General features: G+C 49.3%; 1 protein-coding gene across 1 annotated transcript in view; it reads right to left on the bottom strand.

Moving 5' to 3' along the window:
• LOC144950120 (unconventional myosin-XVI-like) overlaps positions 1 to 17065 on the bottom strand; it is a 79421-nt gene extending 62356 nt beyond the window's left edge. The window contains exons 1-7 of the mRNA XM_078880181.1: positions 17017 to 17065; positions 15647 to 15785; positions 10302 to 10374; positions 7561 to 7710; positions 5731 to 5919; positions 4497 to 4572; positions 3740 to 3939 (exon numbers count right to left, since the gene is read on the bottom strand). Coding sequence (XP_078736307.1) covers positions 3740 to 3939; positions 4497 to 4572; positions 5731 to 5919; positions 7561 to 7710; positions 10302 to 10374; positions 15647 to 15785; positions 17017 to 17065 — 876 coding nt within the window. The remainder of the gene's footprint in view (positions 1 to 3739; positions 3940 to 4496; positions 4573 to 5730; positions 5920 to 7560; positions 7711 to 10301; positions 10375 to 15646; positions 15786 to 17016) is intronic.
• Positions 17066 to 25216: the final 8151 nt, after the last annotated feature.

Below are 25216 nucleotides of genomic sequence, written 5' to 3'. Positions count from 1 at the left end.
GGGTTCTCCGGTGTCCTCCCATAGGTAAAAGCACACGGTGCCATTATTTAGATGTCGGCGAACAACCCAATGTAGGAGCCTCCTGGCTTTTCAGTGGGTAAATAAGAAAAACAAAACTCCAAAAAGTTCCAGTCCTGGTCTGAATGCAAAGTCACACCATCACCCCGCACAGAAATTTGCTCTTATCAAGACGCTCATTCATCGAGCTAAGAAAGTGTCAGATGGTGACAGTCTGAGAAGTGAAATTCAAGATGTTAAAGAAGCGCTGCAAATGAACGGTTACAATGATGCACAAATCAACAAGGCATTGAATGCCAAAACAAAATCAAATAACACGAGCATTCAAACTGCCCAAGTAATTAAAACGATCAAAATACCGTACATTGCGGGAGTAATTGATAAACTAGCCAGATGTTTGGAAAAACAAAACATCCGAGTCAGATTTGGCACGGTACGTAAAATACAAAGCTATCAACAGAAGGTGTGTACAGGATTAACTGCAAATGTGGTAAATGTTTGGTTGGGCAAACAGGATGAATGATCAGCACGAGACTAAAAGAACATCAGAGAAATATGAAATTATCCCAAATACAACTTTCAGCAGAAGCAGAACACGCGTGCCAACGAGGACACTCAATTGATTTTGATAATGTTGAAGTTCTGTGTAAAATAGCTACTACTGGCCAAGACTAATTCTATAATCTATCGAAATTGAAAGAAATAAAAATAACTTTAACTGTTCAGATAGCTACCGCCTTAGTGCTGCGTGGAAGCGAATCATCAAATAATACATTATTTAAATGCGTGCCTATACAGGCCACCGTACTTCAATAGAGATTACCGTTGGTACGGCTATTTTATTACACACAATAGACAGGAAGGACAAGTTAAATGGGCTCGCACAATGCATAATGTACGTTGACTCATTAACCCCCCCCTCCCACTTTGCGCGAGAGCGCAGAAGCGTGGTCACCACATCTACGCCTCTACATAAGGAACGAAACAGGTTGACTTCTCCACAAATCTGGCTGTCGCCTGATGAAGCTACTGTAATTACTGGCGAAACGTCGTACTCAGATTGTAAATGTTGTGGCTTGGCTCTCCGACACACCGGTGTGCTGTACTAGTGACGAATTGCCACGTTCTGTTTACGTGACAACCCTTACTAGTTGGCTGTGTCAGGTGGTGGCGGGTTTAAGCGACACATTTATATATTTACGCAATCTAACCCAAAACAACCTCTATTGTGTATGTTTATTTATACCAATTTCACATAGTAAACAAACTTAAAACATACACAACACCTGTAAACATAATCTTATGAAAGAATGTGCTAAAATAATATATATTAAATCACGATTAATAGTGATTATCTGGTGTTTTTGAAAATCAGACACCACCTTCCCTCCGAAGCTGCCGGATAATCGATGATCTACCGTACGTACATATGCATGATTTTATATATATTTATATATATTTACGTATAAAATCATATATATGTGTGTGTAACGGGACACGTCGCTCGGAGGGACGTTGACCGATGGTCAGGGATAATAGCGGAGGAATTGAACGCGTCCGAGGGGACATCCACCACGGAGATGGAGCGGCGGCTGAGATCAGCTTGTGTGCAGCTGTGAGAATGTGGCTGCAAGGCAATGGGGGTTTGGTACGAAGTCTTACGAGACCGCGTACGGGTTGATCCACAGGTGTGGGATTGTGACTGGAGTTACGAATTAACATTACATATTTGCCCAAACTGCTTCTTCCTCAACCTAAATCATTAGCACTAATGAGTCGAACTCCACTGGGAACAGCGCCTTAATTAGCCTGCCATATTCGGTGTAATGAATGCGAAGAAATATTGTAACATATTTGTAATTGTCACTGGCATTTTAATATATATATTTTTTCATTCGTCTAATTTCCACGATTGCTGTGGATACCTTAATTAGATTCTAAATTAAGCACAGGGAACCACTGGCCTCGACAATGGTCCCACATGCCCCCTATTAGCCACTGTATACTGTGTTCTGAATTGCGTTCGTAATATTCTGTGTGCTGTGCATCGTATTCTGTCACATCACAGTGTTCTTTGCCTCTTAATAATTTCAACTCGTAACGCACACCGCACAGTATCCACTCACTCTCAAAGAGAGAGAGAGGATGAATCTGCCTGCGTATAGCCACCCAGGGCAGTCTAATCGCGTTCGCCAGTGAGTTGATCGGTGGGTGCTCCCACCCTCTTCCAAGATGTCTGGTCAGCGTGGAAGAGTAGGCCAAACACCCTCTGGAGGGCCAGAGAAAGCTCTAAACGTGGAGGTCTCTTCTGCGAGCGGCAGTGACAGCAGGCTATTGCAGAGCTGCACCCTTTATCTTGGTGCACTGTGCTCTGCGTGTGTGTAATGACAGGGTGCCACCTGCCGGCCTGGACGGGTAATCGCGGGTATGGGCAAGGTTATGTAACAACTAATCAGAAGGGGGCGTATCTGGGTTAAAGCTAAAAGTTGGGGTTAGTCGGGAAGCTCCGGGAACCTGCTGGAAGGTTCTGGAAGGGGGGCGTGGCCAGAGGCTGGGCCTGGCCACGCCAAGAGGTATATAAGGGAGATGGAACCGAAGGTTCAGGGTTGTTGCAGGGTCCCGGGTCCTGGCTGCGTCCGCTGCTCGCCGTTCATCTCTCTCCGTCATCTCTCTCCATCATCTCTCTCCATCATCTCTCTCAGTCATCTGTCCCCGTCGTCCGGCCGCATGGAAGATCCTCCGCACGGCTCCCATCGCCGTCATTGTCACACCAGTCAGCCAGCCAGCCGTGTGGTTGGATGTAGGCGATGGGACTATGACGAGAGGTCGGCTGTGTGTAGCTAAACTAGAGACCCCTCTACACGAGGGCTCTCGGCAGTCGCTCATTACGTGTGTATGAATGTGAACTTCTTTTGCGCCGTACGTAGCTAACCGTGCTAAGCGTGGAAATTGGTACGCGAGTGGCTGCTCCTTTGCGTGCGTGCACACAGATAGCGGCGCGTCGATGCCGTGTACATCGTGGTCCGCATATCATGCAATAAACTAAAAACTATGCCAACTAAAACACATTTCATGCAATGTTCTGCTCCCCGCCCCCAGAACGCATCGTGCTCTGCGTGGCACACCCCATTTCACCGCGGTGGTGAGATGTTAACTATCTCGCCTGGTATACAGGATGTCGTGGGTTCGATCCCGACCCTGATGTCTGCTGTAACATTTGAAGTTTGCGTGTCTCTCTTCCCATGGTCGCGTGGACTTTTCTCAGAGTTCTCCGGTTCTTCCCACCACATTTAGAATGGATGTCCGTTTTCGAGTATTTGGCTGCTATAAATATCCACACGATGAAAGCCTTCTTCGTTGAGCTTTCATTTGTGGTCTGGTCGCTTCTGAAAAAGAGCTGGACAGCTCAGTGGGCCTTACCTTCTTAGAAAATAGTTTATTTAATCTTGATTTTAAGCTTTCGTGACTGCAGGAATCCATACTCTTTGGTTCTTTCGGTAAAGTCACGTAGGTATAAAATGAAATAAATAACGACGTTTCGGGCACAACACAAGCGAAACAACCAAAGAGTATAGTTTATATAATTTAGTTATTTTTTTTATTTCCTGTGCCCGTTTTCCGCACGGCGTTATAACTGCGGCATTCACCTAAAGTGACGGGGGCGCTTGACCCCCACCCCCGCCCCCTCCCACCCCCCACCCCTGGGGGCCGTGTCACGCACCTTGCTCGTGAGCGCCGTCGGCTCGCGAGGCCGCGCTGCGGTGGCGGTGGCCGCGGCGGCTGCTGCTGCCGCTGCTTGCGGGTGCAGGCGGCCTGCCTTGGCGAGGCGGAAGGGGAAGCGGTTCCCCGTGGGGGGCAGCAGCGCCCCAGTGGGCGACAGCCGGGCCTGGAACAGCTGCCTCAGCACCACGTTCTCGCTAGCTGCACAACAACAGCAGCAACAAAAACAATAATTATGATGTCAAAAACAAGGAAGGAAAATCATGTGTATGGATTCTGTCGTCGTCGTCGTCGTTGTCAGCTTGTGATTTCCCACTGCTCGCAAAAAGCCCCCCACCCACCCACCATTCTCTCCCATTCCTTCCTTCCCTTCGTTGTCCTTGTCGAGCATTGAGCCTTGAACTCTGATTTTGATTCGCTAACTCTTTCGCCAATTCTTCCTCCGCCGTTTTTATATTCCCGTCTTGGCCTTTGCTCTCCAACAGCCGTTTGTCCTCGGATGTGTTTATTATTAGCAGCACGGAAGCCAATGGTGTAGAGGGCAAGCCAAAACGTGTTCTTGCAAAATACATATTTGAAAATACAGTCATGCTTTCAGCACTGGTTTGTGTTAAAACTTCTTCAATCAATCACTACAATCATCACCATGAAAATCAACCGTCACCATCAACATCATCATCACCGCGTTATTGTTTTATTGGTTCCGGATACACGCGCACGTCACATTATGCAGCCCGCTCGCATGCACGCTCACTTACTCTTCATGACAAAGAGGAGGCTTTGAGGGAGCTGGTCTTTATTCTTTGCTGCCGCACCCATGAGGTCGTAGGTGACCTGCGAAGAAAGACACCGGAGGGCGTTTCACGCACAGCTTCCACGGCTGCAGCGACGCGAATTTCACTGCAGCCAGCTGACGCACCACTCAGGACGCGTCCGCTGTCATTCCCAACTCCGAACGGTGGTCCGGAAACGGGACAAGTCAGCCAGCAGTCACGTCGGTCTTCTAAGGACGCCGCCCAGACCGATTGCGTTTCGTGCGCCGCACGGCATCATGTAGGGCCCTTTAGTCGATGCACTGCTGGATGAGGGCCTTCACGATGGGACCGCGGTGGCTACGCACGTGGCCTGCGATCCACGACTGTGTCAGCATCGAGGGTTGGTGGATCAGAATCAGAATATTTATTTATACTGGAGGATGTTGTGGGCATCGAGGTGGAGCATGCTCAGTACAGCAAGTGGACTAATCGCCATCTGTTTCCATCTTTATGGGGATAGAGTGCTGCCACGAGCAGGTCGGAACGAGACGCGGGCACTTCTTGAATAACTCCAGTTGTTGGCAATACCTCCCGTCATCCTAACCGGCCACTGAGAATTAATTTATTTGCACGTTAAGGGTACCGCAATTTAATTAACGCTTTATTGTAATGGAGAGCAATGGTCCGGCACACAAAGGCACTTCCGAACGAGACGTGAGAGCCGTGTTTTTCATTAGATTTACACTCCCCCTGGGTCGGGTTTGTTGAAAGAAAAAAAAAAACGGCCAATTATTGTGAAATATCAGCGGTGGGCAGAGCACACCGAGGGCATGCCGTGGGACGGCGAGATCAGCGCCGAGGGTAGCGGAAGGCGACGACTTCTTGGCTGGACGGCTCTCCAATGCGCTCGCTGGTTGTTTGGCAAGACGTCCGAATGTTTCGCTCCGCGCGCTTGGAGCTTCTTTGGGAGTTTAACATTCTACGCTAGCTTTCTGAAGAAGCTCCCGGCACTCCAGTCGTTTAAATGAGTACCGCTCAGTCGGGAATTTAACGGTGGTTATCCTATGGGGAATACCCGCCCCCGCCATAGGAACGCGTAATGCCTACTCAATACTCAATTGAACAAGAAATCGCTCCGACTATTAACCCAGGGCGCGGCTGCTGGACTCGGACCGCAAACCGAGGCGTCGTCACCGCCCCACACATCAGGAGAGGCTCGGCGGACAGGGGTCAATACCTCTCCGGCAAAGTGCTTGATGGTGAAAAGGGTCTGGGCGTTGCCGTTGCGGTCCCTCCCCGGCATGCTGAGCACCCCGTTGGTGTGACTCCTCTCCATGGAGCCCTGTATCCTCTTCACCAGGGCCTGGTCTGATGGCTGAGGCGACGTGCTCTCTTCATCCAGGAGATGCAGCATGCCCTGCGGTCTCTGTGTGCCGCAGAGTAATCACAGGGTCATCATTATCCACCACCACCACCCCCGCGCCACCACCTCCTCCGTTTCATGACGATTGTGCTATCGGAGCGTTGTCATGATACATCCCTCGCACAGCGGTGAAACCCTTCGTGTTAGAGAGCGAACCACGGAAGTGGCTGTCACAGGACTACCTCTGAGATCTCTTTACTGTGCGGGCCAAACGTCTCTTAGAGGGCGGCACTTTCCCGTCCGTTACGCAGGTGAGAGTGATGTTCGTCGCATGGGAGTCTTTAAACCAATATATTCTCAGTTCTGGAATCGCACCTCCAATTAGCATGGTTGGCTACGTCACGGTGCGACAAAAGTTTTACATACATACGAATTTAGCCAGAACCAAATGTAAAGTGATGGGTATTTATTCGCAATCATTTGTGACCGGGCTAAGACCATCGACTAACTACATTCGAGAGGACGGTTTAACCGCGACGCGGCTGCCTATGATTCGAACCCAGGTACTCAGCGGTGCCAGCTCAACGGCCCGACCTGAGCCACCTCCCAGCGGAACTCCGCTTATTTTTCATGGGCGGGGGTCACTCGGGGACGCATTTATATCACGCACGTGTTACCCACGCACAAAATCAAATGCGCACATCTCGTGGGTCTCACATGGGTAGAGCCGCCCACTACTATCGGAATTCGTAGAATGCTCCGGCGTGCGATTGATGACCCGCCGACCAATCATTGACGCGGGCCCTGCCTACGCAGAGAGGTAAACCCTCAGCGTCCCCGCAGGCCCGTTCCCGCGCACGCGCCTGAACGCCGCCCTCCCCGCCCCAGAGAGAATCCCATCCCCGTGTCCTGCGCTGCCCTCTTGTTTAACATCGTCATTTGCAGCCGCTTTAATTTGTCCGTGTAGGTGCGGCACGTGGGGGGGAGGGGGCGGCAGTGGGGTAGCAGGGGAACGCAGAATCAATTTTGATTCACCGTCTGAATGTGTGCACCATCTGTGCAGCGCGATCCGGCGCTGCGTAATCTCCCCCCCCCACACCCCGTTGCGTCCTTACGGGTAGGACGCGTACCGCGCGCTATTCAGCCACAGAGCGCGACGAGCCTCCGCTCAGTCTTATCCACTTGCTGGGGAAAGTGATCTCGGCGAGCCGTTTCTAGACGGTGCTTTGTCCCGACTCTTCCGCACCGTCCAGACGTGATTCGGCAGATCGACTGACTGCGGAATACGCTTTTTTTATTTGCTGCTGGCAGGAAAGAGGCGAGGCGCGATTTAAGACACGTGCATTGTTTCAACCGTGGCAGCATCGCCATGCGCGTTAGAAATGCATAAATGCGAGACATGCACGACACGCGTTGTCTATTACACCTTCGCGAGTGCTGTTCGTTGCTGGCCGCTTGGCAATGTTTAGCCTTTGGGCTTGTGCACAACAACAACAACCGCTTGACACATGTGCATATGTATGAGAGAAGCACGCAAACGAAATCGCAAACAAAAGCACCCGTCAACAAATTTGGCAAAAGCCCAACGTGCGACACCAAAATATAGCCGGCGCAACAATTCTCCCGTCTCCGTGTGGAAAATACAAACGCTCATCCTTGGCACAGAACCCAATTAAGACGGCGCGGTGGAGGCGGCAGTGGCACCTGGAAGAAAAAGTCGAGGAGGCGCTGGTTGCCGTGGAGACTGCCGGTCTCCGTGGCGACGCCCTCCTGGGCGCACTGGGTCTGCTCCAGCGCGAAGAGCTGCAGCTCGGTGTGCTGCTGCAGCCGCTCGCTCGCCAGGTTCACGCACAGCTGACGTGCACGCGCACGCACGCACACACACGCGCACAAACACACGCGCACGCGCGCGCACGCACAGATAGGCACCTGCAAGCGTGTAGATCGGCGCATGCACACTGGCATGCACGCACAAGCCGGTCGGCACTTGTGCACAAATGCACGTGCATTTGTGCACGCGCGCATGCATACGCAGATAGGCATTTGTACACATAGGCACACACACATTTTTACGTGCACTTGTACACACAGATGCATACAGGAATGCATGCACACGCAGATAGGCAATTGGACACACATGCACGTGCACGGATCTTCTACAAGTTGACATGTATATGCTACGATTGGGTCGATAGAATGCTAAAATATAACTTACATAAACACCGCGTGCGCACATTCGACAAATGTATGTTTTTCCTATCAGCATGGAGTAAAATATAACATGTACGTATTTATATATTACTCATCCAGGAGTGTTTCAAGATATAGACTTATTTTTGTTTACTATAAAAAAAAACATTAACTAAAACATCTATAGCCAATTTGCCCACATAGGCAGCGTCTACTGAAACAATCGTGTGCAGGCAGGCCACACGGCTGCCCCGCTGCTTTCAAAGCACTCGTCAATGTCCCACCATTTGCCAGCTACAGATTCTTCTCGACGTCCCAACAGATTAATGAATCCAACGAGCCCGGATCTGGCCTGTGTGACAGGTGCTCCAGAAGATCCCATTCAAACTGTCCCAGGCAATTACTGCACCACCGGTACATGCAGTGTGCAAATTATGGTTTGCCAACTATGGCTTGAAGATATTCCGGGAGATTTTTTGTTCTTCTTCTAATTAATGTATTTTATTTAAATATCCGAATAAAATCTCTTTCAATAGCCACGGGGAGGTCGATGCCAATTCCGGTAGAGACTCTGGCCAATCCAGGAGGTTTGTCAACTCGAGTGTACGGGTACATGCTTGTCATGGAATTCCTTTAGCTTTTTCTTTATGATTATTATTTTTAAAGAATATACAATTTTCTGATGAAGTCAGGCATTTTCAAAAATCAATCTCGACACAAGCCCGCTTTGGATGGAGTTGCAGCAGCAACTGGGCCATCACAAAAATGGTTAATGCCTCGATTGCCACATTTCTTCGATACAATATCAATTGTATTTACATCCTCAGAGTTCAAATGACAAAACAGCTTGTCGCCGTTCTCATGTGCAGATGGGCAACGGTGCCACCATCTCTGATCACGTTACGAGTCTGCCATCTAGTGGCAGGTTTAGGAAAATCCATATTGCACGAGTACTGGCATCATACGATATTTAATGTACAATTTTAACGAAAAACTCGTTTTAAATTTTACAGAATTATTATCTTTACGTGATAAAATATCCAATCCAGTTACGTTGAAATAATTGGGCAAAAAATGGCTGTAATTTCACTTCTTAGAAAAGTTTAAAGTTACACTTTTGTAACATTTTAATTCCCTTTTTATTTGTATCTTATGGAACAGCCCTTACTGGTATAAAACTCAACACACTGATCCTCAAACCTTGCCCATTACATATAATTGAATAAACAGCTGTAGCTCACTGACAGGTCCATACAAGTGCAAAAACTACTCTTGAATCGCATTCGAAAGTTCCAATGGGTTAGTAGCACATCTCCTATGTAATGGAATCGTAGCTGCTCCACTATAGAGAACATTCGATTTTCCCAATCCATTATGATATTGTCCGAAAAGGATATCTGGTCCTTAGTTGTGAAGCCAGCTCACCCATACCTATTAGCCTCACGCACCCGCTACGTACTTTCACGCACCTCCGACACGCACGGTTGACTACGCGACATGCGAAAGAAGTTCAACACAATCTTGATTTGAAGCTTTCGTGACTGCAGGAATCCATACTCTTTGGTTCTTTCGGTAAAGTCACGTGGGGTAGAAATACAATACAACTATTGCTTGTGTTGTGATCGAAACGTCGTGATTTGTTTTATTTTATTTTAAAGTCACGTAGTTAGAAATAAAATAAAACAAATCACGACGTTTCGATCGCAACACAAGCAATAGTTTTATTGTATTTCTACCCCACGTGACTTTACCGAAAGATCCAAAGAGTATAAGTTCAACACACACACGTACCACTGCTACTCCGTCCACAACCCCCCCACCACGACCAAAACCAGCCCAACCCCGCGTCCAGAGGAGGGGGCGGGGCTTAAACATAAATAGGCGGGGCCTAAAGATACATAGGCGGGGCTTAAACATAAATAGGCGGGGCCTAAATATTAATAGGCGGGGCTTAAACATAAATAGGCGGGGCTTAGATAAGAATGGGCGGGGCCATGCACGAACTAGAGCCAGGTTCCACCCCAATGATCGAGATTCGAGTTGGCGACCTCCCGCTACTCTACGATGCCACGCGGCTGGGGAGTTAAAATTGCTTGAACGCACAATTCAGAGCGATGGGGGGACACGAAGTGTGTGGAGACTGGCAGGCGAGGAGGGAGAGGTCTGCCAATAAAACCGAGTACGATGAAAACCAGCGCAACATTTTCTCTCTCCACACGTCCGCTGGCGCAGCCGCATGGCTTGCGGTCGTTTACCTGCTCGAAGGAGTTCTTCTGGAATCGCTCGAAGCCGCATATGTTGAGGATGCCAATTTCCATCGTGGGTTCGCTGCAACACAAAGCGTACCGGCGGTCAGGGCAGGAGACATCGCAAGATATCCTGCACCGTCGCCACGTCGATGTGCGGTGCGCACCCTATGGGTGGCAGATCAGCCACGCCTCACCTGACTGGACTGCCCAGCGTCGATGGAACAGCAAGCAAGAGTGAACGCCCGGTGTTCATGTGTAAGATGATATTGTTACGTACGTGTAAGCATCTAGATTTGAAGCTTTCGTGACTGCACGAATCCAAACTCTTTGGTTTCTTCGGTAAAGTCACAGCAAGAAATCAATTTATTGCCGTGGTTTGACTGGTTTCCCACCTGATGATGATCGTTTGTGTTGCAATCGAGACGTCGTGATTAATTTTATTTTATACCTACGTGACTTTACTGAAAGAACCAAAGAGTACGGTGTGAGCATGTTGAACTTCTTCCGCACCGTACGTAGCCAACCGTGCTAATCGTGTTTGTCTGCTGGGCGGGTTGTGCTTGCAGAAGGGCAGTGTAGCTTGATGGGCTTCACTGGGGAAAGACACTTTCTGGCGTCCCATACCGGTCAGTGCAGCCAAAGTAATTTCTTCCACAGGTGTCTTTGTCTTGACGAAAACCACTCACTGCCCAATGGAGTCAATCAAATAAAGTTGTCATTTATTTTTTGCTTAAAAACCAAATACAGGGTGCTTAAAAAAAATGTGAAGACTTACATGGGAATATCGTTTTTTATGGAAAAACAACGGATAAGAATACACTGTGACATGATAACAAATGTAATGTTAATAGCTTTAAAAAGTCAAATAGTCTCTCCCACTTGCTCGCCATCGTTGTCAACGCGTTGCCTGGAATCTTCTCCAGGTGGTCTCCAGAGCCCGGAGGCAGCAAATTTCCTGTGGTGTAGTTGCAAATTCTCGGAAGTGTTCACATTTTTTTTAAGCACCCTGTACATGCACAAGTATAATGAGGCCTTTTTGCCAGTATCAAATATGTGCATTTCCTTTGACAAGGCCGTAGCCATGTAGTCAACATGGGGGGGACCAAATCTTCCAGGGGGTGTGGGGGTCCCCCCTACAGAAAAAAATATCTAAATTTGAAAACGAATTTCCTGCCTTTTCCTGCCTAAAATATAAACAAATTCAGTAACACATAGGATGGATTTTTTTTACAATAATGTCTAATAGTGTATTGTATTACATTGCTCTGTTTCTTCTCTTTCATGTTCTTGTTTTATTGTATGTAATGGCAGAGATTAGGGATTAATAAAGTACAACCATAACCACAATCACATAAACAGAAATCTATTTAATAGCAATATATTGGGGGGGACATTTAGAGCAAATTTGAATATTGTGATGTTCCCCCCCCCCCCCCAATATATTATAATAATTGCCTTGGTCTTTGAAACTGATTGGCCTAGACTTACCAGTGTTAGGCCAGAGAACGCTAAAAGGCGAGCAGTACAAAGACAATGCACGTATCAGAACATTTACAGCTTGGGGTGAGCAGCTATTTAATGGGACCTTTTTGCCGATATGAAATTATATCTGCAGTATATATCAGAGTACGTTTATTTGCATGATCACCACAATTATGGTGTGTGGTTAATGCAGACTTTGATTCATTGCAAAGGGAATCCATTTGGTGTTTGAACATCTTAACACCTGCTTACTCCTTGGTTCTTTCGGTAAAGTCACGTAGGTATAAAAATAATACATTATTATTTTATTTTTTCTACCTACGTGACTTTACCGAAAGAACCAAAGAGTATGGATTCCTGCGGGCACGAAAGCTTCAAATCAAGATTAACACCTCCTGTTTAATTGCCAGAAAGGGTAGACACCTATTATAATTTTTCATACCCGAATGCGCGTTTAGACGTGGGAGCAAACTGGAGCATCCCGGAGGAAAAAAAAAAACGCACACGCGTGTGAGGAGGCGGGGGGGCAAAGCTCTCTTCCGTGCACAGATGGAACAGGTGGAGTCCACGTCCGCTTAACCGCCCTCTCCTGGCGAGCCAGGGTATTGCAACCACCTCCTCGGCGCCCCACGGGGAAGGGAGGTTTCACGACGTTTCTGCTCGATCTACCAAACCCACTCGCTTCCAGAGTGCTGGGATCACGTGCATAGCAGCCACCGCCGACCCACAACGGCGATGGTCATTTCCCAAGAGAAGGTGTGCGTCGATGACGACGTCCTCTGAAGCGATAGCTACCGGTCAACACAGCTCTCCTGCTTCCGCTCTTGCCTCTCAAATTAATATTAAAAATGTTTCCATACATGAGCTGTCATCTTCTAAAAAAATACCTATGTCTGCTGCGGTGTTTCATGACCTTTCATTGTTGGGCCTTTTTGCTCATTTCCAGCTTCAACGTAAACATTCGTGTCGTTGCTCATGTCACCGAGATCTGCGATTTCATCGACGCAACACAAGCCACTCCGCATTGTATTCTGTCACAATCTTGGATTGGTTCGAACTTCACCCAATTAGACATTGCCAAAACTGACGTCTTCCTCAAAGGTGATAATTCCACTGCTGTTTCTATATCCCGTCTACTGCTGTGACCGATACAAATATATGCCTTCACCACCTTCCTCTTGATACGTGTATGTATGTATGTTGAACTTCTTTGGCACCGTACGTAGCCATGATAATCGTAGGTGCGGGGGAAGGACAACAAACTAAACACAAAACGCACTTCTAAAGAAATTACTTTTCAATATAGATTTAAAACAGCATAGCTCCTGTGGCTTCATAATATCGGGAGGAAGAGCGTTCCAGACGGCCGCAGAAACGCATCTGACAGCGCGCGATGCAGTGAAACTTCTAACTCTCCTAGATGGTCTCCAGAAATCCTTCGCCAATAAAATACATAATCATCGAGAATGTAACAGCCAAACTCATCACCCACGTCGCCCAAATCCTCAGATCCCTTCATGATTGTGACCGCAACAACCCGGCAACGATGGAGAGCCACCGTCTTCATTTGTGGTGCCGGAAAAAAACGTCGGCATGAAAAGAGAGAGATTAAAACCCCACGTACACATTGCAAAAATTCAAATTGCTCAGAGTAAATGACACTGGAAGGTTAATGTCCGTGCTCAACTCCATTATGTAACCGAGGCCTGGACATGTGGAGGGGCAATTTAAGGTAATTTTCAGTTCAATTTTGCTGCCACTTGTTTAGAACCAGGTGGAGTAGTCGTTAAAATCCCCCCCCACCCCCACCGTTCTGATGGGGAGATTGGCAAAGCTGGATTAAATTGCGGTACCCGATTTTAATTACATTTATTTGCAGATGCATTATCAATCATTTTGATTCAGTCGATGTGTGTGGGCGTACAATGGGCCTCTCTTGTGAATGATGTCACAGATTTCGTTGGTAGCAACCCCGCTCGGTAATTCACTGTAGAATTTGCCGGGCCGAGCTGGAGCCGGTCGCGGCATACGGGTCAGAGGACTTGGCCGGCATCATTGAGTTCAACGGTTCAAATTAGTCTCGGTCACGGCCTTACTCGAGTTGACGATGACCTGCAGAAATTTAGTCGATGCGTTCTATGCTGATGTTGTTGTAGATGTTGCTGTCAATTTTAGTCAAGTCAATATTTTCATTAAACCATTTCCTTGGTCAAGTTGGCTGAAGCAATCAAAAAATGTAGTCAAACACTCGCAGGTTTCTAAACGCCGGTGTGAGATGAGCACAATTCTCCCTCCACAACGCCGATATTATCAGCTCAGCCCATCGGTGAACTCCGTAACACAAAAAAACATTGAATACAGAAGCAGTAAATAGCCTATTGCCTGCTATGGTCCTTCCTCCTGTCCACCGCAGCCTCCAATAACATTACCGATAACTTGGGTCCGCGTCCTCATTCAGACTCGTTCGTCATTTCGTCTCGTCGCGGTCAGCGCTTCGGTCTCTGACGGGCGGGCAGCAGCCGGCGCGTCGTCACGCTGGACATATTTTCATCCACTCACGGCCAGCGTTGACAAAAGGAAGAATGAAAAAAAAACATTTGCCCCGCGAATATGTTTACCGCTAAATTTCTTCCTCGAAATTAACACCCGCGGTCGCGTGACACCTCCCGCTTATAGAGACGCCGCTGCCGCCGCCGCCATGCATCGTAGCGGTTGACGCGTCTTTGCGGACCACGTCGCCGCCCGCGCGATGGACCGGCGCGTCCGGCTCGCGTCGAATGCAGCAACGGTGGCGGCGGCGCGTGGTGGCCGCGTGAGTAACGAGCGCGGGAACGACTGCAATCGATAAACAGCCGGCGGGAAATGTTATCGTTCCAAAACACTCCGCGAGGCCCCGATATCTCTCCGGCGGCCCTTTTTGAGGTGCGTGATAATGCAGTTCTTCACTCCTCCCAAACACAATAAATTGTACCCGAGTCCCAGCCCTTATCAGCGGCTCATGCGGGGCCGTGAGTGTATTAACATGTAAAAGAGATGTGTATGAAATGGGAACGTAATGTAGCGCGCGTGCGTGAGCCTGCCTGACGGGACAATGAAATATCTCTCTCCCGCGGCTTTTCGCCCGCGCTTGCCTCGGCAGAAAACATTAATAAATAATAAATGACGCTCTATCGGGAGAGCGGTGACTCAAGCAAACTCCGTGGGTTTGCGCCGTGTTTGTGTGCGCGTGTTCGAGTCCTCACAGAACTCTATCACCGACTTAAAATCGGCAGAGGAAGCAATTCCGTGCGGCAGCGGCGCAAGTGATGCCATCGTAGACACGATGTGTGAGTTTAAATATGTGACGGGCACCACTGTATCATTATCATGGTCATCATGGTCACCACCAGCATGCCAGAAGTCGACATCTAGAAATACGAGTGGAGAGAGGTAAGCAGAGGCAAGGAGTCTCTTCGAGATGGTGAGGGCAATCGCGATCCGGGACCGGACTGGAGCCGGCTGAGCAGTCTGCGGATTGGGGTGACGCGGTATAATTTGCAGTCCAGGAAGCGGCATTACGGATCATCTTGAGTTTGGAGGCGAGGACTTTGAGGACACGTGCCGCACACGAGGGAGCTGTGGCAGTTGACGGAAAATTAGCAGAGTTAAAAAAATAAGATTTGTCAAGCTACTTGGTCGGCGGACTTCGCTACGTTGCTTTTGTGTTTAGTTTGTCCTTCCCGGCAACTCCGATTAGCAGGGTCGGCTACGTACGGCGGCGCGAAATAAGTTAAACATTCGCGCAAAGCACAATAAAAAAAAATAACGAGTCGGTAAAATAGCGGTAAACGTGTTAAACACAAAATGGCGACGGGGAGGCCGAGACGTACCTGCCAGCGGCCGCTGGCAGGTAGCGGTTGGCGCCTTGGACGAGGAAGCCGAAGAGGCGGCCGTAGATGGCCCTGGCGAGGAGGTCGCGGGCCCACGACGCCGCCTCGGCGCTCAGCTTGCGCGCCAGCAGCTCTCCTGCTGCGCCAACCACACGTGGACCAGGTGGGGGGGGGGGGGGGATGGACCAGGTGGGGGGGGGGTGGACCAGATGGGGGGGGTGGTGGACCAGGTAGGGGGGGGGGTGGACCAGGTGGGGGGGGGGTGGACCAGGTAGGGGGGGGGGGTGGACCAGGTGGGGGGGGGTGGACCAGGTGGGGGGGGACCAGGTAGGGGGGGTGGACCAGGTGGGGGGGGGGGGGTGGACCAGGTGGGGGGGGGTGGACCAGGTGGGGGGGGGGTGGACCAGGTGGGGGGGTGGACCAGGTGGGGGGGGGGGTGGTGGACCAGGTGGGGGGGGTGGTGGACCAGGTGGGGGGGGTGGTGGACCAGGTGGGGGGGGGGTGGACCAGGTGGGGGGGGACCAGGTAGGGGGGGGTGGACCAAGTGGGGGGGGGTGGACCAGGTGGGGGGGGGTGGACCAGGTGGGGGGGGGGTGGACCAGGTGGGGGGGTGGACCAGGTGGGGGGGGGGGGTGGTGGACCAGGTGGGGGGGGGGGGTGGACCAGGTGGGGGGGGTGGACCAGGTGGGGGGGGGGGTGGACCAGGTGGGGGGGGGGTAGACCAGGTGGTGGGGGGGGTGGACAAGGTTGGGGGGGGGTGGACAAGGTTGGGGGGGGTGGCAGTTGTTTGATGGATGGTTTCTGCTGCCCGGTTACGTTACCAGGTAGGGCCCACTGAGCTGTAACGCTCTTTTACAGAAGCGACCTGGCCACAAGAGACAGCTCAACAACGTGGCTTTTCACGTGGATATTTATAGCGGACAAATACTCGAAACACGTGACGTTGATTCTAAATGTCGAGGGGAAAATCGGAGGACCTGGAGAAAAATCCACGCGACCACAGGGAGAGAGACACGCGAACTCCAAATATACAGCAGCAGGCGTCAGGGTCTGGATCGAACCCACGACCTCCTGTATACCGGGCGAGGTAGTTAACATCTCACCACCGTGGCGCCCCTTCCTGATCCTCCTCCTCACACCACAGCCGCTCTACGCTCACTAAGTGACGCCGCTTCCGTCCGTCTGCATCTCCATCGCTGATCATCAACCAACGTGAGTTTAGGCAATGCCGCAAGGACAATAGAGGGTAGGTCTGAACTAAGTCTATTTTGTTGAACGATGTAAGAGAACTCAAGAGGCCAGGATGTAGTCTGATTTGCAAGAGCGATCCTGGGTCAGCACAATGACAAAAACCAGGTTCGCAGCGGTGCCAGGCTCAGTGCTGTTGATGTCCGAGGCCATCCCGGGCCGCGGGATCATGGAGCCTCTGTCACAGATTGCTGTGCACCGCTCCCTCTGGACAGAGACCGCGCGGCCCATCGCTCACACGTGCATCCCTGCTCGAGCCCACAGCTGTCCCCTACGCCAGATTGACCACACCGTCTGCTTCAGCCACGAGGCCATCTGCATTAAGGAGTTGTGCGGCCGTAATCGCTTCACCACCTTGGGCCATTAACGCCGCTTTTATAAGACCAGCGTACAGAGTTAGCTAACGATGTAAGGAGGCAATGGCCCTTCTGGAAGAAAAAAAAAACAGAGAGAGCATAGCCAGATTGGCTAACAGACTGCAGTTTACGAGTGCAATGCCTGGAAAGCATTGCAAATGTTATAAAAAGCTGACAGTTGCGAACTGATGTCGCCAATAAAACCATCTCCATCGCTAAACACCAACTCTTTTGTTTTACCAGGTAAGGCCCACTGAGCTGGAAAGCTCTTTTCCAGAAGTGACCTGGCCACGAAAGATAGCTCAACCAAGTAGCTTTTCACGTTGATATTTACAGCAGACAAACACTCTAAACGCGTGATGTTGATTCTAAATGTGGAGGGAACAACCGGAGGACCCAGAGAAAAATCCACGCGACCACGGGAAGAGAGAGAGAGAGAGACACGCAAACTCCAAATATACAGCAGGCATCAGGGTCGGGATCGAACCCACGACCTCCTACACACCAGCCGAGGTAGTCAACATCTCCTAGCCACCGCGCGCGACGAAAGCGCCGCAATTGTCTCAGCAGCGAGACGAGTGCGGTGCAGTTATCACGTGGTCGAGCAGAGACAATCCCTCACTCACGCTTCACTCTCAGCGGTGCTCTGGTCAATCGGTCTGCGGACTCAGGCGGACCGACACGACCGACTGCGGCTCTCGGCGAGCCACCTGCCGTGCACAGCGCAACGCAACGAGGGCTTCCCTTCTGCTGCCCCAGTTCCTGCGGGAATTCGCGCTCTGCGATGATAGCGACGCCGAGGGGCAGCTCTCTATAATGCCTGGGATCCCCAGAGTGGAGGGGCGGACGCGTCCACATGCTGTGTTGGCCAGCAGCTGCCGCTACCGCCTCCACTTGTATCCACCCAGCACTGGAGCTCATCTCAACATCTGCGCCTGTTACTCCAACATAAGACAGCGCCACTGCCGGAAATATGCAGAAAACTCCAGATTTAGCTCGAGAAAATCCAACGACTCACTCCTCCACACTCATTGTTTTTTTCGGTAAAGTCACGGAGGTAAAGAATCTTCTACTAGAAAGCCGGTGGTGTTCGGTCACCCATTAACCTCAAATTTTCTCATCCCAACAAGGAGCTCTTTAAATAAGTAGGCGTAGGACCTGTAATTCCGGGCAGTGTGTGTATCGTTGGAACGTACCATGCGTCGAAAATGTTGCTAAAGGACATCTAAAAAAAAACAACAGTTTAATTCACAGTCAGCGAACCCAAGACGTACGCAACGCGATACCTTTAGTGTAGATCGTGTCCGAGGTGAGGGCTGTGCCGAGCTCCTCCGGAGACACTTGCAGCATGTAGGCGACTGCCAAGAGAGTGACGACCGCGGGCGTGAGCAGTGGACACGCGTGCGCGGTTACACAGAGATGCTCAAATCATCAACTGTTCCAGGACGCGGCACGTGCCCTCGTCAACGTCAATCAGCTGCGTCCGTCACGAGAAAGTCAACGGCACGCTGGATCGCGAGACGTCACAACGGGCAGCAAACGTCACTGTGGTAACATTTACATTTTAGTTTCCTGTCCACATTCCGCGTATACATGAACTCGCCACTTGCACAGCAGCTGGGCATATATATCGACACACAAAAAGGGACACAGAAGCGAGGCCCATAGAGCCAGACTAAGGCACCTTTCAGATTCTCACAGTTCAATGTCAATGCCAGAGGTTCAGAGCAAAATCTAAATAAATGTAGGCTTCTGCTGATGCAGTGTTCATGCACAAGATTCAAAACCAGGCAGAGGCAACGTTTGCAATTCCTCGGGTGCGACGTGAACGTCCGAGGTTCACAGGGATCGCGCGGCGTTTGACGAAGGCACGGGACACCACCAAGTTACATGAACAAGGAGTTGTTGTGACGTTCTCACCCCGTGCCCCTACCAGACATCTCTGAAGAAGAGCTTTACCGCTCATCGGATTCCTCCAGCATAAATACATGTTCCGATGATGGTTGTATGTATGTTGAACTTCTTACGCACTGTACGTAACCATCCACACGAATCGGAGGTGCGGGATCTGAGTGGCGTTGGGCCACGCTCGTTGAGGCTTGCCCCGGGACTCCTGTGGGTTGTTCCCCGTGATACTAGAGCGGTGTTTCTCAAACTTTCTTGGGCCAACGGACCACTCAGCCGATGCAAACATTTCCACGGACCACCCAGCCCTTAAATGCCAGTAATAGAAAATGATTCCTTCTGTGTTACCGGAACATTTTTTTTGTTAAACGCAGCTGTAAGTTTTTTTTGTTAGGGTGAAGGTATTTTAATTTTACGGTGATGGTAGTTTAATCACGGCAGACAACCTAATTCAATTTTCAAATTCAATATCCTGAGTAAAATATGAATTAACGTACGGAACAAAAGTGAAAAGCATGGTCATTATTTCCCGATCAACGTGCGTTTACACCACCGCCCCGCAGACCACCTGGAGGAACGTCCCAGACCACTTGCTGGTGGGTCCAGAGGAAGCACACTCTGATAACAACTGGGCAGAGGAAGCACACTCTAATCACCACTGGGCTGGAGGGACAATCCTGGGAGCAGAGGCAGGCGCCCCACACCCAACGCTCTTCACTCATCAACAAACACCGCCGACAAACGGCTCCACGCGTCGGCGCTGGCGATACGAGATGGGCCAGAGCACATTTACCGGTGTTGAAAAAAAATCAATCACGGTTTAATGTCTTTTATTTGAATAGATAATAGCCCACTGATGTTAATTCCCACTTTTACAAGGGAAACGTGAGAAGTTGAAGATGCAGCGGTGGTTTCTTTAATTTTAACAGATCTATGGGGATATCTTTATCGATCTGCGTGGAATCTTTCCATTTAGGGTCAGATACACGTCTGGATAAGACAGTATCGAACACAGTCTGGTGGGATTCACCTCACCGATGGTGACAAGAGCAATTTTTACTCAAAATTATTGGGACAATTTTCTTCGGCTTTTGCCACTCGATTCATTTATTGACCTCTTGTGGGTATTCCTGCACAGCCTCAATCGCGGGCAAAACCAACGAGTCACGTGAAGAGAAAGGTACGATTCCCTAAAGCAAAGCCAAACACTTAGGATATATTCTTGCCTGTACGGTATACAGAGTTTTGCTCGTGTGTCTATACGCAATTAACACACGGAGAGAGCAGTACGTGTTTTTATTAACAGAAATCCAAAGGGACCGAATTGTTTCGTCGTAAGTGTCCGCTTGGTACCTTCATGTGGTTAAGGTGCTCGCTGTAGGCACGCCATTTATGATGTTACTCGAGCAGAGGCGGTGCAGGCACCGCACCGGAAGTAATGGTTTTGATGCGTCAAGGGAAACAGACGTCGTCTTTGGCTGATTTCCCCACCGGCCACGCGGCTCCGCGCAAGTGAACGCGCAGGAACCCGTTGCGCTATAGCTCCCCGTTGACCCAGCGTGCCGGGGACGCGCGTGCACAAGCAAACGTCCCGGAAAACGCGAAACGGCGTGCCGGATCGCACGACGCGGAGGATGGATCGTGTGCGCTGGCCATGCAGAAGCGATGCAGGTGACAAGTTCTTTCTGAACGGCTGTTGATTCAATTGCAGTTGCTGCCATATGGAGGGGTTTAATGATGAATAGTATGCCGAAGTTGCAATGCAGAGTTTTACACTTTGGTATCTCTGCGCAGCAAGGTGGAAGTTATTCTTGGTTCTTTCGGTAAAGTCACGTAGAAGGGAGATAATAAAATAATAAAAATAAAACATAATAAAATAATACAATTCTCACGACGTTTCGGCCACAACGCAAGCAGCCGTCCTCAGGTGAAGAACAAGTCTGTCGGAAAGACAGCGTCTGAATGACAGAAGTATATTTAATTAAGTAGAACGTGTTATATATATTTATTTAAAGTTGCGCATTTTGATGTGACGTCACATTTCTCAACCCCCCCCCCCCTCGTCACACATCGTCACAAATGTCTGACCCCGCCCCCCCTTAGGTGCGTGACGTCATTTATGGACGGCCCTTTTAGCCAAAAGACCCAAAGAATAAGTGCACGCCAGTCAAACTACCGGTCGTGCTGTATTGCATTGAGAGTGAATCTCAGGGCGGGAAGCGTCACAGCTCTGAGCGCACGTTCCTGCCCCCCCTGCTGGTACAACTCAGGGTGGCAGGGGGCGCTCTCGATGCATCCGCTGCGTTATAGAATCCCTCGCAGTGGCACGCAATCGTACAAATCTGCGCGCTAAAAGTTGGCCATGTAAACCCAGTCAATTTGGCATGGTCCCCACATGCCCCGGTAGACGATGAAACAAGGCTCTGTTGAGAATACACCACAATGGCTTGCTGTGTTCACTCACCTATATCAAGATACATTCATCAATTGATGTGCTTTGCTGAAATTGCAGCATTGGCGGTGCTCAATTTTGTTGGTGTCTCCTTAGCCAGTGATAGAAATTCCACATTAGTATGGCAGATGCTATGACGGGTATGTTAGATGCAGATAGCTAAAACGAACCCACCAAAACGATAAAACAGGGCCACAAAATTATCAGCGTTTGCTTTCCAACGCGAATACATCAATTCGACTTTAAACTTTTAAGTGTGACGCTCGGTATTTTAATAAGCAGATATTTCATGGCCACGATAAATCCCTGCTTGCATTTTAATCAAAGCACTGCACTAAATTAAGGGGGGGGGGAAATGCCATTTTTTAATTAGGGGCACCGCCACGACGCTGTGAATTTCAAAATGCCACCCTGCCACCGTGCCCGCGATACAATATCGTGGGCAGTAAAAAGCATGCCGTAATGAATTTTTTTGCCGAAACCAGTAAATTCCCCCGTATGATATCTTGACGGAGGGCTGAAGGGGGTCGCGAGCAGACATCTGCACGGCGCGTTGGGCTCCCGTCTCTCGCCGGGAAATCTGCTCGTCGTTTTAATTACGAGGGGCCGGCCGCAGATGCCCTTTTTGGCCAGCTACGCCTCCTGGCAGCCAGAGATAAGCCCAGGGGCCTGGATCTGGCCAGATGGCCTTCAGCATCTTTGGCTACACTACAGCTAAACCGTGGCTTGGGGATGGGAAGGGGATATTCTTAACACTACTAGACGTGTCTTGAAAGGGGGCAGCTCTTTGCTTAATGCTTCAACACAGACACACCAGGGTCAAAGGGAACTTATCAGGAGGTGTGCTAGCAGGGCTTGTTGTTGAGGTATGTGTATATGTACGTTGAACTTCTTTCGCATCGAACGTAGCCAACCGTGCTAGGCCAGGGGGTGGCCAGGGGTGGGGATTTTTATGAGAATAGATTGTGTGGTAAATGGTTGAACATTTGCAGGATTGATATTTGTGTGTATTGCGATGCATACGGCAAATACTTGTCAGTCTTCTTGCAATACCTCTTCGGTTGAAGTCAATAAATATAGACACAAATGCAATATCATTATCCAACGAGATGATTGTGAATTCCACTTGCGAATTTTGATTGTGGCTGGGTGCCACTTCTGACATCCGGAGGTCTCCTAGGCTAAAACAAACTCCGCTCAGAAACGTTTTGCTATGTTATGGGTGCAGTATAAATGCAACTATTATTATGAAAATATTATTACGTAGATTATTTTTCAGGTGGCGCTGCAGGGCTGCGACCCTGTACAGTCATCAGGGCTAAGCCCTCTTGGGCTTCTCCTCCACGGACTCCGCAGAGAAGCGACACAACTGACCAGCCATGGAATGTGTGACATTGTGACCATCCTTGGAAACGTCCCACAGCAGGACAGCTGATGCCCGGCCCAATGGGGGGGGGAGGGGAGCCATTCATCAGCATTTTCGCTGTCGCTTTGACGCAGAGTAGATATCGTCATCGTGCGCAGGAATCCCACTGACCGCCACGAGCTCGCGGTGTTCGGGCAGTGTGGGAATCCCCCCCCCCCTGCTCTTCCCCACACCCCCCCACCCTTCCCCCCACGATTGACCCGCAGGCCTCTGCCCCCGAGAGGTTTGATCCCAAAGGTCGGACACGTGCTCCGTATAGAGGATGCGATTTAGCATTTTGTCAATAGCGGCGACGACAACCACAGGGAAATCTTTCGAGAATTGCGCTGCTAGAATGGTCTTTTCACAAAGCCACTAACAATTAGGGATGCAAGTGAAGAGGACAGCTTGCGTTCAAATAAATACATTCGAACATGCTCCGTCCTGAAAATCACTAAGTCCAAACACTTCCCATCTTTATCTTGTTTGCCTTTTTGTTGATCGATTTTGATCCTGATCAGCCTTCAATAATCACCAGAGGTATTCATGAATATTCTGCCTAATGCAATTAGTGAGGCGTTAGAGATGCCACGGGGGGCGCACGGCAGCCGAAGGAGGAGGAGGAGGAGCAGAGGAAGGCCAAGGGAGAGATGGTTTGGTGTGGTGGAGCAAGCTACGAGGACGGTGGATGTGACTTGAGAAGACGCTCAGGGTGGAGGCGCACGCCGAGAGGTAAACATCTCAGCTGGGGGAGAAAGGATTCATATTCTGCTCGGTTTTCAAATTTGTCTCCCGACAACTGTTTTATTTTTGCAACCTTTGCGGAATGTGACTTTTGTTATTGCTGTCGTTGTTGTTTTGCTCAAAATGATACGTCAACAAATCAAAGTGTCTGGTCTGAAGAAGAAACTGTTTGACGAGTAAATTATGACCAGCTTTGAGTTGTGGTTCAAACACGTGGAGTGCGCAACGAGGTGTAGAGAGGTGCATGCTCAGAATTGGACAGAGCAAGGCCGTAGCCATGGAGTCAACATTGGGGGGGACCAAATTTTCCAGGGGGTCTAGCCCCCCCCCCCCCCCCCAGACAAAAAAATACAAATTTGAAAACAAATTTCCTGCCATTTCCTGCCTAAAATAAAAAAAAAATTCACTACCACATGGGATGGGTGTTTTGTTAATTTCTTTTACAATAATGTCTAATCGTGTATTGTATTACATTGCTCTGTTTTTTTCTTTTTACCTTTTCTTGTTTCATTGTATGTAATGACAGAGATTAGGGATTTATAAAGTACAACCATAACCACAATCATATAAACATAAATCTATGCAGTGTTATATGAAGATAAGTCCAGATATTGTGGCCAAGGTTCAGCAATTTTTTTATTTTTTTACATAGCATATAACTAAAAAAAAAATATTGTTTATAGCAATATATTGCGGTTGGACATTTTGAACATATTTGAATATTGGGGGGGATGTGCCCCCCCCCCGCAATATATATATATATTATAATTAAGGCCTTGGGACAGAGACAAGAACAGGAACAATTTCAAACTAAACAATTGTTTTATTTTACCACATTATGGTCCACTGAGCTATGTAGCTCTTTTTCAGAAGTGACTTGGCCACAAATGACGGCTTATCATGGAGAAATGTATAGCAGCCAAATAATCCATAAGCGCGTTGATTCTAAATGTGGAGGGAAAAACCGGAAGACCCGGAGAAAAATCCACACGACCACGGGGAAAACATACGAACTCCAAATATACAGGCATCAGGCTCGGGATCGAACCCACAGCCTCCTGCGTAACAGGCGAGGGAGTTAACATCTCGCCACCGTGACTTATATGGTGTTAAGCCACATCTCGTCTTGTCATCCATGCTATTTACAACGTGTCGGCTCTGCTTTGATAGCAGCTGAATACTAAGTATGTGCGTGTTATCGTTTTGTTTTGTTCACTAACATCGCGCTGTGTCAAGTGTTTGAAAGCAGATGCTGTACTTGACGAGGCTGGTTAGTCGTTTGTGGTTATCTTTATATACGGCTGCTATAGCTGCACAATAACAAAGATCGTACAAAGCAATCTAGCAACAAGAGAAATGTGTTTCTTTGTAAGATCGATGTTAAACAAAGCATGGCCAGACAACCATGTATCAAGGTCAATTGCTGACCTACAACAGACCCATTTGTCAACAAGAATGTG

This window comes from Lampetra fluviatilis, chromosome 56 (assembly GCF_964198595.1).
Source record: "Lampetra fluviatilis chromosome 56, kcLamFluv1.1, whole genome shotgun sequence".
Taxonomy (NCBI): Eukaryota; Metazoa; Chordata; class Hyperoartia; order Petromyzontiformes; family Petromyzontidae; genus Lampetra; species Lampetra fluviatilis.
This window is presented reverse-complemented; position numbering and strand designations above follow the sequence as displayed.